General features: G+C 39.6%; 1 protein-coding gene across 1 annotated transcript in view; it reads right to left on the bottom strand.

The window, feature by feature from the left end:
- The window catches only part of lgr4 (leucine-rich repeat containing G protein-coupled receptor 4), a 134,004-nt gene extending 119,483 nt beyond the window's left edge, over window positions 1-14,521 (bottom strand). Inside the window, exon 1 of the mRNA XM_078549547.1 lies at window positions 14,286-14,521. Within this exon, the coding sequence (XP_078405673.1) occupies window positions 14,286-14,521 (236 nt within the window). The remainder of the gene's footprint in view (window positions 1-14,285) is intronic.
- Between the last annotated feature and the right edge of the window lie 1,120 nt (window positions 14,522-15,641).

Raw genomic sequence — 15,641 nt, 5'->3', positions numbered from 1 at the left:
AACCCAACTGCTAACAGCAATCCTAATTTTGGCTGACTGGAGTCCTAATTTTTTTCTCCTACTCCCTCTCAACCTGTGTCCCCAAAAAACACATTAAATATTTTGATTACTACATGCTTTTAAGCAATTTATTTTCAAATGACCTATCAGTGGTACTCAATGCTGGCACCTGCTTAGGTTGGACCCCAGGAGACTAATGGCTGAGAGCCGGGTCTTGAGAGCCAAATTTGACTCTTACTCTGGTGGCAGTATTGCAGAATCGTGAAAAACTGGGCTGTGAATCTGCACTGGGAAAAGGGCATCAGGTTTACTGGCGTAAACACTGAGCAGTTCATTGATGTCAGATTGGCAGAATCCAACCTAAACATGCATCATTATAAGAGCGGGTAAACTCTATTTCAATTCCAGGGTAGTGTATCTATCAGCTGCTTTTTCAAGGTGCCATCAGGCAGTCTGCATATTACCATTCTATTGTACAGGATGTTGCTGTTTGTTTTCCCTTCCCATTAAAATATTTCTGAATACTTTCAAGTATAAAAAGCTCTCAAGTGTGAAATTTGCATTTGCCACACTGCACGTTCTTTAAAGTAAATAGCAAAAATGCTGTCTTCCATGCATTATGGATTCATCACTGGGAAATTGAAATTCATTTATGTACCTATTCCATTCACATTCATTCTTTTTAAGCATAACCTTTATTTTATGTAATTTATTATACAAAAGATTATGAAAAAAGCAAAAGGACAAAAGGCTAAAAGATCCATGATTTCCATGGATTGTTTAAAATCAGTCTAAAACCCTGGTTTTAAAACCCTGGCCTTGCAGATTTGATCATTTCAGTCTATCCATATACCTAGAATCTCCAATCTTGTTTCCAATGTGATAGTTATCTTTCTGGAGCACTTATTTTACTTGCCGATTTTTCCCTCGCCCTCCCAAAGGCTTGGACCACTTGTGGGGTTACAGCTCTAAGATGCCCGCTGGAATTTCTCATGACTTAAAATCCTAAGGCACAGAATCTGCCTTATTGACCGTATTAATTTGAAAAAGATCAAAGAAGGGTTAATGTGTTCAAAATAGCACACAATATTCTAAATGTGGCCTTGTCAGTAATCTATACAAGGTTAAAGTAACTTGCGACTTACTGGGATCCACCTCAAGGCCATTTAACTGCATATGATCAATCCTGCATGTTTAATACTATATAGGGATTGTTAAATTTTCCAAAAAAAGTTATTCACATGCAAGGCAAGAAGGAGATATTGTACTGCTTTGGGCTGCCAGGAATTCTTTGGGTCTGAATTTGTCAAAGGAAAACTGGTACACTTCAGGTTTGATTACTGGAACGTTTGGCCAAAAAGCTTCCTACAGCAGATGAAGACAGAGCTGAAACTGTTAGGAAGCTGCTAAGAGACAGGATGTCAGCTGTCACCACTAAAAAGGCCACATTATGCAAAGATTGAATCCATTAGCTCTGACCAACTTTCTCACAATACTCATGTACCAAACTTCTCTCTCTACCCTATACTGGACGCACTCTCCTCCTCCTCAAAAAGATAAATTGTTTTATTATTAACTAAAATGTAAAAATGAAAATTTGTAAAGGCATATTTTTGAAAACTCGCTCAAAAGAACCTTTCCATTGTGGTATTATCCAGTATATAAGTGCCACTGGAAGATGCTGAAGCCAAATATCAGAATTTTTCAGACCTAAACCGTGTTTTAAGAATTCTCTCTCCTCCCACATAAAATTTACTAGTACAAAACTGGAAAATTCTAAAGATAGCATTTGAAATCAAAATCCTTCCTTCCTCTCGAGAAATGGTGTGGAATGGTTCCACAGGCACCTGCCACCCTCTAGTACTTCATCCAAGTACTTCATCCAAGTAGGCAGTATTCATTTGTAAACTCTGACGAGTGCTCCAAATACAGTATAGAGTACTCGACTGCAAAGGCCATCAGAGATATTCATGATCCTTTCCTCACTTGACATTCATTTCCAGCAAAGGATTTGCCCCTCCCGATCTCTGGGCCACGCAGGTCAATTGCAGCAGCCTTACTGAAGTTATCTAATTCAGCACAAATCGGTTTGGATAGCCATCAAGAAAACCTTGGACAAAAAAATCTGCCAGTACAAAGAAGCAAAGACAATGTTTTTGCAAAAATTTCATATGAATGATCCAGCATGAAATTAATAGCTTAAGTACTCAGCTCCTTAATGATAAACAGACATAGTAATAGCAGTATAACAGCTCTTTGTTTACCCTTAAACTGGAATCATTTTCTCATCAGTTGTGTAATAATCAAGACATTAACAGTCACTTCAGTTTTCACTAGTTTCTATACATCAAATAGCCTTCCACTGGTCCCTTAACACCGAGCTGCACAAAGCTTTACAAGGAAAACATCTTAATGATTCACTCACATTCCCGGCTAAACCTAAAATGGTTGGAAATTTCTATTTACCTTCAGTTTAATCTCCCATGCTTGCAGCTGCCCATAGAAATAAATGCAATAATTGGCTTCTTTCACCTCTGTTAGCCCAGAACAAAAGTGTCATTCAGTTTAAATTTACAAAATGCACCAATGGATGGTCAACTAGCAGAACCAACAGGGTGGAATAACAATAACTCTGTAGCATTTTCTTCCTTCTTTTGTTTAGCCTTTCAAAGCTGTTAATTAAGACTTACACAATGCACCCCTGTGGGTTTTTTATCTGGAGGCATTACACACTTGTAATTTTTTTTTTAAAAAAAGGAAAAAGAAAGTTGAATCCCAAGACAGTCGCGCTTGATTATACAGGTTAAGATCCTTAAAGAAAAACAACTCAAGTAAACTTGCAGTTTCAGCAAGGGACAGATTGTTTATTTTACACCATATTCAGCTGGGGTCTCTCTTTATTTAATTATCCTGAAAAAAAAGTTGGACTCTTCACAACGTAAGCAGGTGGAGTGAGGAGGTAACACAAGGGGCCCAAGACAGGAAAAAAAGCCTACGAAATAAAGACAAATCTGTAATTTAAACTCCAACTTTTGTCTTGACAGATCCTAGACCATTTTGGCAAGAACCTGACTGTTCCATTTTTTTCTTTCTTCATGATGAGAGACTGAGTGACAGATTAATGTGATTGCTTCTTTTCATGGTTCACTGGGGGTGGTTTTGGGGGAGGGTGCTAAACAGGAACAAATGCCTAACAATGCGCTCATTCTGAGGAGTAATTTTCAATCCGTCAAAGAGTAATCTGGCCCCTTTCTATTGTAAATGTGTTTATTCTGTGGCAAGCAGTGCTGGACCTGTTTCCATGCAGCAGCATGACAGTAAGATGGAGAATGCAGACCATAAAACTCCCAGGCTCCTTCAAAAGAAGCCAACATAACAATCAACCTCAACATAACCTTTTTTGTATAGGAATTACTCCAACTCTAGATCTAATCGTGCATGCCTTTCTGTGAGGCTTCTGTACATTTCCCTCCATTGCGTTCACTACCATTTCGGAGTCCTTTTAGCAAATTCAGCTATACATACATAGACACCCCCTGCACACTTTATTCCATTAATTTGTAATGCTCTTTTCAGAAGCAACAAATCCTATTACAGTAACATCTTTAAGAGACTTTCAAATACTCCCAAATAAGTTTAGCAAGAGGCTTAAGGAGACTGGCATTTAATACAACAAGAGGTCTGTGTGCATGATATCAGTTTCCGTCTGCTTTTTATCTTAACCAACTGTTTTGGCGCTTGCTAAGGAATTCCCAAAAATAAGCGATCCTCTCGTCTGCTCAGCACTGGCTACATCGCAGCTTTTATTAGTGTTGCACACAATAGACTTAACAACCAGACATACTGGACAATAGATGTTTTACTATTCTATTGGCAAAAAGCAGCTCAACTTCCCCAAAGTTATATAACATTGCATGCTGCAGAAGTACTACGCAAGCAATAGAATATTTTCGAAGCACTTTCAGTACAAGATTCAAGAGAGAAGAGAGGGGAGCAAAAAGTTTACAATCACTCGTTACCATTTGCTAATGGAGTTTGTAATTTGATATACTGCAATTAGTTAGAGCAGTAGAACCTCAGGGCTACTTCAAGGACTATAATTACATGGGGAGGAGGCAGCAAAGAAGTAAAGCTAAACCAATAGTTAAATTATTGGCAAGGAGGATTTTTACTTCCTTTATAATAGCTACCAAGGAGTTATTTCCATCAAAATAAATATGGTCAATAACTTGTGGGCACTGTGAAACTTTATAGTAACGACGATTAAAATAGTTTGTGAGAAGACAACTTAAATATAATAATGGACACAGCAGCCAGATTCTCATGATTCAATGCAGTAAACATGCTATGCACTGTAGCCTTGAACTGGGCAATGTGGTGCAATAAATCAGGAAGACGCCATTCAGGCTGTTTTCATTACCTAATGGTAGGACAATGCACAGTCTCATTCTAACACACTTTTTTTGCCCCTAGCTTCTATACGATGGCTGTAAACTAATTAACACCTACTAAAAGAGAAATAAGCAGTTCTGCCCACATTGCTAGCAATAACAAAACAGAAAGAAAAAGGTACTAAAAGAAAGGAGGGGTTGGTCTGGTTTATTTGACAACCTTTAGTTTCAATAAATGAATATACTTTTTACACCTATCAGTATCAACATTACCCATGCCTGTATACACTGGCAATTACCTGAATACCTGTGAAACAAAATACCAGATCTTGTTTCCTTTGCATGCCATTGACAAACCACAGATTTTAATGTCTCACTCAAACATGTTATGTATTCAAAAGCTAATTTTACAGATTACAAATTGACATATCTGGGGAATTTAGTTTTGTTTCATTTATTGTGTGAAAACTGAAAATCTTTACTCACAACTAATTGTTAAATTAATGACCCCTGAATGTGCAAAGGTCAATATCATTAAACATTAGCAATAGGTCAGAAAGTTTAAGCCATTATTAAAATTGAAGCAAAAAAACAACTACAATGACTACACAAGTTTTTTTTAATGTGTGCACATTTGTTATAAGAGGAGATAACTTGACATTTATTTTTGATTTGCACCAAAGATTGCCAAAGCATGACTACTCTTTCAGGTCAGATACAAGGCAAGTTTCCCCATACAGCACTGAAAGAGTTATTCTGACCTCTTGGAGAAGAGAAGTTGGGTTTGTGTGATTCATGTCTGTTTTACCCTGTAAGCTGTTGCTCATTTGGGACTGGATTTGGATCGGCAAACTCAATTCACCTCTAGCCTCTAAGAGCCAACAGATAACGAGTGGTAAATCATTCATCAGTTAAAAAAAAAAGTGCCAATTAGAACCAATTAGAGCTCTGTACTTAGTTTTTAAAGCAATGGCTCCCTGAGAGTCACAGGTTTGAATGCCAAGGCTACATGTTACTCAAATCCATATCAGTGAGATATAATCAGTTCTCAGCTACAAGATGGAGAATCTCATAAAAAATGAATATTTCCAACTTAGCAGGGGAAGGAACAGAAAAACAATCAACTGCCCTTCCCCACTACTAGGATATTTGCCAGATTATTAAATTGTAGTTGAATGCAGTTCCCCAGTTGAGAAAATAAATTAGATGAAAGTGACAGCTAATGTGGGCGGAAAAACAAGAGACAAGTATCTCAAAAGTGACTACGAATTATATAATTAAAATAACCAGTGGTGCTAAACCTACAGTTTTATATTAAACAAAGTGCCAGAAACTATGTCCAGTTTAAAATTTGTATAAAAATTATAGATTGCACGTGCAACTCTTACAAATGATACTGACCAAACCTTTTCATGCTGGCTCCAAATCTTTTTTTTTAAACCCACGCTATATAAAATTTACATACTTCAGATATTGATCATATTGCATTCTGGTAAAAATTAAACATTTTAAGTGAAATATAATTGTGACTATAGAGTGCCGAAAGGAAAAAAAAATTGTCAACAAGTTTCCTGGTAAATGGCAAGTTACATTCTATAACCAATTAGATTAAACCATTTAATAAAATCAGAAGGTTCAAAAATAGGGATAATGTACTTTCAATTTTTTTTTAAAAAAGGACAGTAATTTTAGTCTACTGAAATAACTAAATTTCTAAGAACATGATGAACTGCTCAGAATAACAAAGCCATTAAGATGAGGAGGACTGCCCTGGCTTTTGCACACAGACAGGTATAAGTTATCTAAAAAGGAAGCTTAAGTCACTGTGTGGTTTAATTACTTACTGACTAACACTCCCTGAAAAACAAATTAAACATCCAGGCGTTTCCTGGGTGAAAGGGCACAGAACTCAATTACTGGAAGGAAATATCTCACTAGCCAGAGAGAATAATCAACCCTGCATGTCATTAGCCACATCAAGATTTAAAGTCAACTTAATGAGGTGGAAAAGGGGGCAAACAAGGAGCAGACAGAGTAACAACTTCTCTCGGCTTTCAGACTATTTATTCCTGACAGGATGACTGTTACTTGGAAAGAGAGGTGGAAGGATTTGTAGGGCACAGAAACAGAACCATTTTCACATTCTGCAAGCAAATGATTTACAAGAAAAGAATTCAGGAACTCTCGACGTCCACGACTTCTGTGGAGCACTCTGTACCACAGGCTGGAAAATTGCCCTTGAAACAAATAGGCTTGCTCTAAGCTTCCATATAGAACAATTCTGTCAAATATTAACTGTTCTGTTAATGTTTACAATTCCAGATCAAGGTGTTAAAACAAAAATAGATATATTGAAAAAATAAAATCTGATATGTATATAAACATACTTAGCAGTTTAGAGTGTGTACATCAAGACTGCTCCATTACGAATCATGCACAGTATTAATTTAAATGCAGAAATATGATTTTATCTTATTGCAATGCAAAATTTACTGTGCACTTTAAAATGTTTAGCTCTAATTCGTAGTTCCTAAACATTAAATTCTCAACTACATAGGCTCTTCAAAAATATGAGTGAAAAGATGGGTCCATGCTGACCTCATGTCCTGAAACTGATGGTTATGTGCAGCACAAGTCACCAAGCTGTACCACCCTAAGAAGGGAAAGTGAAATATTCCATATGCTTTCTTTGTTACCAGCAAGGTTCTTGCCATAAAGCCCACATCAGCTTCCCTGCAGAGGGACCAGGTCAATGCCCCGTGCAACTATTCATATGCAACCAAGTGGAAGCGAACAACTCATTTCAAAATGGATACTGTGCAGCTTGCCAGAAAACATATTTCTCTACACTGCACTTTTGTCACTTCTTGCAAGTTTACATTTGAAAACTACTTTAAACTATAAGGTTATTTTCTCTAAAAAGATACATTTGCAGATTAAAAATTCACTATGACACATTAATTGAAAAGCTTTAAAAATGGACATTTTTCACTCGCATTTAAATCCTTGAGACATTTCCTGGCTGAGATGGCTGGAAGGCAATCTGCTTCCAGGGTCCCAGTGCCTCATAAATGGCCAATAGTCAAGTCACGCGATTTCCAGATGCATGTTCTTGCCAATTTTTCTTTCCTCCCAATGAAAAACCACATCACCTCCACGCAGGCCATCTTTCCCTTTTTATTTCTCACCACAAATGCCTGGGCCAGAATACAACTCAACTCGTCTCTCCCTCTCTCTTCATGCAGCGTCTTCAGTTGTCTGAAGGTTGCTAATCATGGCTATCCACACATTTCCTAACTCCAGCAATCTTTCCATGATGCCACGATATCATGAAGTGGCAAGAAGATGACGCAGGCCCCTAGAACTACCTCAGTTGGTTCAGGGACTGAACCCATACTGTTGGCATTATTAAGCACCAGAGCTAACTAGCCCATGCAACTCATCAGGTGGGTTAAATGCCAAAGCGAAATCGTCCCTTCTTTGGTCGCTTATAGACCGATTTTGTATATAATTTTATAAACACAACCTTTGCTTTATGATGAATTATTTTCCAGTAAGGTAGAATGAATCACTTAATAAGACCTATAGACAGGATACAGCCACAATGTCTACATGGAATTGTTTCAGTGACAATTCTCCATTTTTACAGGAACTCATCTTGATCAAGCTTCATTTAGGGCCTTGAAGTTCTATGGCTTTACCTGCTTCACAAGCAATAGTTCTGAACAAAATCAAAGTGTTAAACCAAATGGAGAGTTAGTATACTGTATGTCAGAAATGTAATTAATCAAATTTTGGAATTGTGGAATGCAAGTTTATATTAGAAATTAATGCAGAACAAGTAGAATTAAAATAATTTCTATTGCAATTAGACTGAATTATACATTATTCTCAGTCTCCCAACGTGGATTTGTTATCGTAAAATAAAATTGTGCAGAATAATATTACTCATTATTCCTACCACCCCTCACTTATACAGAGCTGCTGACCCATGTTACGAGTTCATGCAAACACATGCAGAAGAGACGGCGGCCATTTGGCCCGCGCTGGCTCTAAGAAAGAACCACCCAACCAGTCCTATTCCCCAGCTCTTTCCCCATATCCCTGAAAATTCGTCCCCTTCAATATTTATCCAAATCCCTCTTGAAAGTTACTATTGAATCTACCTCCACCACCCTTTCAGAAGTGCATTTCAGATATGTGAGTTTTCTACATAAAAAAATGTAGTGACTATAAATTTAGAAATGCCAGCTAGAATCTCATTCTCACACAGAAACGCAAGCCCATAGATACCAATGTGCAACTGCATTGCTGGTTCACTTTATTCACAAGTGTTACCCCAACTTCAGCACTGAGGATAAAATGTGGACCGAATTTTACACAACTGAAATACAGAACAAAATAATTTCCCACTTACTCAGTAAAAACAGTACAATGGGTTATTCTGTAGCTCCTTACAGAAATTTCAGTTTTAAAAATTTACAACTTTGTTTCTGGCAGCTGTTCCGAAATGATAGCTGTGAACAATTTTTTTTTTAAGGTTGCGAAATCCATGCAGACACCACCAGGTCAGGAAACGTGCAATAAAGGGAAAGATTAATCAAGGTCCGGCCATCGGAGACATCAAGCTCTGGGCTTTTGCTGGAGGAGGGGAAAGAAAATGAGGTACAGAGTTCCCTCATTCCTGGGAAAGAGAGAGTTAAGAATTTGCAACCTGCAAAGTGCATTTACCAATTTAAATAATCTAAATACAATGCATAGTATTTCTACTATGCAGCACCTTTACCAGCATAAATTTTAAAAATGGTTATAAACATAGTTCACCACTGTTCCACATCATGGTTACTGTTCAAAGCTACCTGATTTTTTTTGTATTTTATTGCCCAAATAGCTGTTCAGTAATTTAACTTAGTGACAAAAAAGGTTTTGGTTAACAATTCACCAAATCATACATTAAAGATATTCATCTGCTTTTCTGTCAGTCAAGCCACGCTGCTAGCTAACCATTTTTGGCAAGATAACAAGTAGCAGTGGCATCATACATCAGACTGAGCACAAGGTTTACATTTTAAAATTTTTATTTCAAAAAAATCTTGAATACTTTAATGCAAATCTAGCCAGTTTAAAGCTATGTACAAATGTAATTAATGTCTGAAAACTGCATTCTATGGCTAAATACTCATGCCCAGTATGCAGAAAAATCTTACTCAAAGCAATTACATTTCTTGACAAATTTGTTGTGTGTTTTATTGTATTAAGATCACATAAACAAAAAAGGTCCCAGTTTAATTCCCGGTCTGTTCTGAGATGGCTAGTACCTGTGACCAAAATGATAGGAGTGGCATTAAAACTGACCTTCAGTGTCCCTGGGTTAGAAAGGGGGAAACAGTAGTTGGCCACACTCTCCAGACCTGGTCAGTATCCAGGGAATGCTGTTTGTGTGTGAACATCAGACAAAAAAAAGTGTTGAGCTTTGATCCCTTTCCCCATAGTGGATGCCTACACTCTGCTTCAAGGCTCAGGCAAGGTGAATAGCCACTTGAACCAGTTACCAGAGGACACCAGCATGGCACTGTACCATGCTGCAGCAACATGCTGCAACTTCAGAAGAGGAGGTAGAAAATTGGTTGAAAAAAATATTCAGATGAGCACAAACTTGCCTTTTTTAATTATCAGCTCAAGTGGCTACAGTAACAATCCAACACTCATTTAAATGGAAGTTAAGCAAAATTATGTACAAGATCTTACTAACATTCCAAAACTTGGCTGGTAAACCACTACCTACAAGCGCCGGTTAAGTTGTATATCAACCCAAATTGGATATATGTCGCTCTTCCTTCATTGTGACTAGGTCAAAATCCTGGAACCTTCTCACTTTAGGGGTACAATCACATATATGCATGTTGCCAAATCAAAACCGTGGCTCACCACCACCTCCTCTAGGGCAATTAAATACGGGCAATAAATGCTGACCTTGCTCATGACCCCTCTAGCCAGAGTGCAAATTTTTCAAAAAGCGCTAAATTGTATTACATGCACAAGATATAAATTCATTCAGCACAGCACTTGAAGTGAGAGGTTTACTTTCCTCCTTGCGTGTTGTGATAGTTCAGAATATGGCCAAGCGTTGGTTGGAGTACCATTTTACTAAAAGTTTTGTGTTGTCCCAGTTGCAAAAAAAATACACCCGAGTTCTTACCAAATACTTGGCAAATACCCAGGAACAAAAGCTGCACATTTCTGAAGTCTCAATCAAGTAAGCACATTGAATGCCTAGCTCACATGTTAGTACCTTGGGCACCTTATCTGTTCAAAATGACAGAAAAACAAATCTTGTTTTATTAACAATGTGTAACTATTCAAGTAGGTCAATATAGGTAAGCCACAAACTACCCCAATTTATGGCTACCAGGTGCAAATCAATACTGAATAGTATTAGCCATATTTTGCCTGCCTCCCTTTCCTTACAAGTTATCCAGACAAAAGTAATATATTAACTTTATAGAGGAGAGGTTGATATATAGTTATCTTCTTTGTAAAGAAAAAAACTTGTGGAATTATCAAGCTACAAAATGACTTACAAACTATGTACTTGACAGCAAATCTTCTGCTGTCTGCTAACACTTTGAGCTTTGATGCGATTTGGTTGGAACAGTTTAGAAATATGGGTTAAATCAGATTCACAAATGCACTGCACAAATGTTTCAAAATATTGTGAATTATCCTGCTTCTTTAAATTTTGAAAGCAACCCATTTATCATATGGTGTTTTATCAAAGTATCTGCTAAAGCATAGTTCATTACTCATGACATATAATACAAAAAAAACTTTAAAAAGATTGCGTGCTGAAGGATTTCCACATTACTGTGTGACTGCTTTCAAATACTCTAAATATGTTCCTTTTAAGCTACAAATTTATCAGCAATATCTGCATTTCATAAAACTAACATTCCAACATACATCACATGGTGCAGGTTAAGCATATAGGTAGCCAATTATCGCAGCAGGCTCAGATTAAGAAGAAATAACCCTTGAACATACAAGGCTCCAGGCAGTTATTCTAGAAAAGATAACACTAAAATATTTCGTGGCTTAAAAAATACTACATATTTGTTTTACCCACGATCAGTGCAACCTCACCATTTGCAAATTACTTTGTGGTCAAATATTTATGGCAAGGTATTTCTAAGGGCATAGTTACAGGGGGTTAACATTGTCCTTTCCATCTATAAGCACTCAATGTTTACAAATATCATAATTACAAGGGTCTTTCTCCCTGGTCAAAGGAAATCAAAATGTGCACAATCAACATAAATTCTAGTTTTAATCAGAAATTTACTGCAACAGTGACTTTAACCCAGCGTAATGGTGAAGTAGGATGATGTGCAAGCTACTCTAACTGCTGTCTACTGATGGTCTCAGTAATTTTCAATTGTTCATAGGTATCAAACCACTTTAGCAAGCCAAAGAGAGCCAAGTGATGAGCTAAAAGAGATATTTCCATTATTGACTGTTTTTATAGAAAACTTTACAGTCTACTTGTCTTTGAAAGCGTCACCTAATAATGTCTGGAAAAACTCAGCAGGTCTGACAGCATCTGCGGAGAGGAATACAGTTGACGTTTCGAGTCCGTATGACTCTTCATCAGAACTAAGGAAATAGAGAAATGAGGTGAAAAGTTTTTTTGTTTCAGATTTCCAGCATCCGCAGTATTTTGCTTTTACCTAACAACGTCTATTCACCTCAGCATAGCTTCAGCTTATACTCGATTTTCAACGTTCTTTTTACCAATTTCAACTAGGACTGCAGAACTCAAACAATCCCACATATCTAAATCCATTTATGTAAAGAAAACTCTCATTCTGCAACGAACCATGACAACGCAGAAAAATAAGTTGAATAACATTAATTTAGGGCGCATACCATCTTGATTACAACATATTTTTGTCTTTTAAAATCTAGCAGCTTTTGAAAGAAATACTTTACATTTATACTTCTGGTGTAAATGGGGTACAAATTGGCCAATTAACTCAAATTTCTTTGACAGAACTTATTGAAATGTTCAGTCTTCCACAGCAGAGGCCATTTTTAGGAATGTGCATTTTGTACTACTATATTGTGCTGTATTCTCAAGTCGCTGACCTCTCATTTTGCTTCAGTGTCCTAACCTTCTGACTGGCAGGAAACTAGGGAAATGGTATCATGGGTGTGAATAACAACCAGCTTCTGAAATTGATCTCCACTGCAAAAACAAAAATCTTCACAACAAATAACAGAGAAGTGATAGGCGGAACAGTTTGATTTTTTTTCATCATGTAACTGAAAGTTTTTTTCTAACAGCAAAGGGGCACAAAGGTACTGACTATTTCATAAATATTCTAACAGAATTAAAAGGCATTTTGAATTATGTTGTTCTGTTTTTACATGCAGTAGTGCCCAATTTATACTTTACTGCACCAAGTCGAGCAATATCGGACAACATTGTGACCTGGAGTTAGAAGTACATTGCCCACTTGCATGTTTGGTTGGTTTAAGGGAGAGGGCTGAGTTAAACATGTGGGCACATAGAGCATACACAGAACTAATACCAAGGCAAAATGTTGGAGACTGGAAATCTGAAACAAAAACAGAAAATGCTGGAAACACTCAGCAGGTCAGGCAGCATCTGTGGAGAGAGAAACAGGGCTAACATTTCAGTTTGGTTATCTTTCACCAGAAGCAGTTCTGACGAAAGATCATCAACCTGAAATGTTAACACTCTGCTTATCGCTGTGCAGATGTTACCCAGCCTGCTGAGTATTTCCAGCATTTTCGATTTTTATTACATTCACAGAGTTCACCAGCATCTGACTGCTGGTGTAATTTGCAGTACAGGACAATCAGCTCCATCAAACTTCATAAATTTAATACTCATAACTTAGCACTCAAATAGCTATTGGAAGCTAGCCCCTTTTCTAGTGGTATTCATATTGAAAAACTTACCAATTCCTACAAAATCAGTGGTAGCTTGCATGCTAATCCCTGTGTGGTCCAAAATATTACCCAATGCCAAAACTCAAACATGACTGAAGCAGAAGAATACAGAAATTATTCTTCAACCAAAAATGACCTTAGCTGAGAAACTGTTGGCCAGCCAGAATCTGAGGCTTTATTCAACCATACATACATTTAACTTTAAAGAGATGGGTCCGCAGAAAGCACGGCGGAAATCAGTTTACATCCTGAAGCCTGGCATTGGGGTCGCTTTAAACCACAAGTACGCCTGCAGTCCGATGGGACCGATCAACAATAGTCTAACAATCTGCGATGCAAAAACCACTTTCCAACTTAAAAACGACCTGAAGCAAGACAAATGGAATGAAGCCAAGGTGATCATATTTATAAAAAAAAAAGGAAAAGCCACCAAACGTATGCCAACGCATCTAAACAACAAGTTGCAGATGCCAATCACTTCCCAAAAAAAACATGTCATGCTCGGCAGTATACAAAAGAAAAGAGATTTCTTGCGAAGTTCCAGAGGAGCAGTAAACACTTCTCTCTCTCTCTCTCTCTCTCCAGCTGTCCCAAGAGGGCACTTTCTTGCCTCGAATCAACCTGAAAGAACCAGCTAAGGAAAATCGTCCCTGCTTAACATTCACTGCAATCTTGACTATAAAAGTCACAGATGCGATCACTTTTACACATATATATATATATTTATTGCATATTTATATATATATATATATATATAAATATATATATCTCCCCTCCTGGCTTTGCAAAGACATGAATTAAGGTCAATCCTAATGCAACTCAGCGCCAGATGTGTGGCTGAACACTTCAGGTTTATTTGATGTATTTTAATTTTATATTTATATATTTATATATATTATAATATATATTTTTCATACTCACAGGAAAAAGGTGAAGATGCTGAGGCCTTGCGGGACGGTGGTCAATCCTCGGCCGGAGCAGTCGACCCGGAGCGCGGCTCCGCCGTCGCCCTCACAGCGGCACACGGCCGGGCACGGAGCGGCCACATTCTCGGAGCGGCCGCCGCTCGATCCCAGCCCCAGCAGCAGGAGGAGGAAGGCAGGAGGCGGCCAGCGCCGTCCCGACACCGGCCACCGCGCCAAGCACCCCCGGCACATGAGGAGATTGAGGCGGGGGGGGGGGTTCAGAGATGGATATCAATCGGCCTGGGCACGAGCGGAATAAATCTCTCCTTCTCCCCCGACCCCCCCGCGCCAAGGTTAGTTTTATTCCCACCGATCCGGCACACAGTCACTCCGACTCCGACTCCGGCTCTGGCTCCGCCGCCGCCACCGCCGCTGCTGCTTCCCTCACTCAAACAGCTGGGCCCGGCCAGGGTGGGAGGGGATAGGCCCCGTCACCATTGGATACCGCGCGAGCCCCGGGGGCGGGGCCAGCGCCTGATTGACGGCCAGACACTGATTGACAACCAGCCCCCCCTTCCCTGATTGACAACCAGACACTGATTGACAGCCAGCCCCCTCCCTGATTGACAGCCAGCCCCCTCCCTGATTGACATCCAGCCCCCCCTCCCTGATTGACAGCCAGCCTCCTCCCTGATTGACATCCAGCCTCCTCCCTGATTGACAGCCAGCCTCCTCCCTGATTGACATCCAGCCTCCTCCCTGATTGACATCCAGCCCCCTCCCTGATTGACATCCAGCCCCCCCTCCCTGATTGACAGCCAGCCCCCCCCTCCCTGATTGACAGCCAGCCTCCTCCCTGATTGACATCCAGCCCCCCCTCCCTGATTGACAACCAGCCCCCCCTCACTGATTGACAACCGACCCCCCCTCTCTGATTGACAACCAGCCCCCCCTCCCTGATTGACAACCAGCACCCCCCTCCCTGACTGACAACCAGCCCCCCCTCCCTGATTGACAACCAGCCCCCCCCTCTCTGATTGACAACCAGCCTCCCCCTCCCTGACTGACAACCAGCCCCCCCCTCCCTGACTGACAACCAGCCCCCCCTCCCTGATTGACAACCGGCCCCCCCTCTCTGATTGACAACCAGCCCCCCCTCCCTGATTGACAACCAGCCCCCCCTCTCTGATTGACAACCAGCCCCCCCCCTCCCTGACTGACAACCAGCACCCCCCTCCCTGACTGACAACCAGCACCCCCCTCCCTGATTGACAACCAGCACCCCCCTCCCTGATTGACAACCAGCCCCCCCCCTCACTGATTGACATCCAGCCCCCCCTCCCTGACTGACAACCAGCACCCCCCTCCCTGA

Source organism: Cetorhinus maximus, chromosome 9, assembly GCF_964194155.1.
Source record: "Cetorhinus maximus chromosome 9, sCetMax3.hap1.1, whole genome shotgun sequence".
NCBI classification, from domain to species: Eukaryota; Metazoa; Chordata; class Chondrichthyes; order Lamniformes; family Cetorhinidae; genus Cetorhinus; species Cetorhinus maximus.
This window is presented reverse-complemented; position numbering and strand designations above follow the sequence as displayed.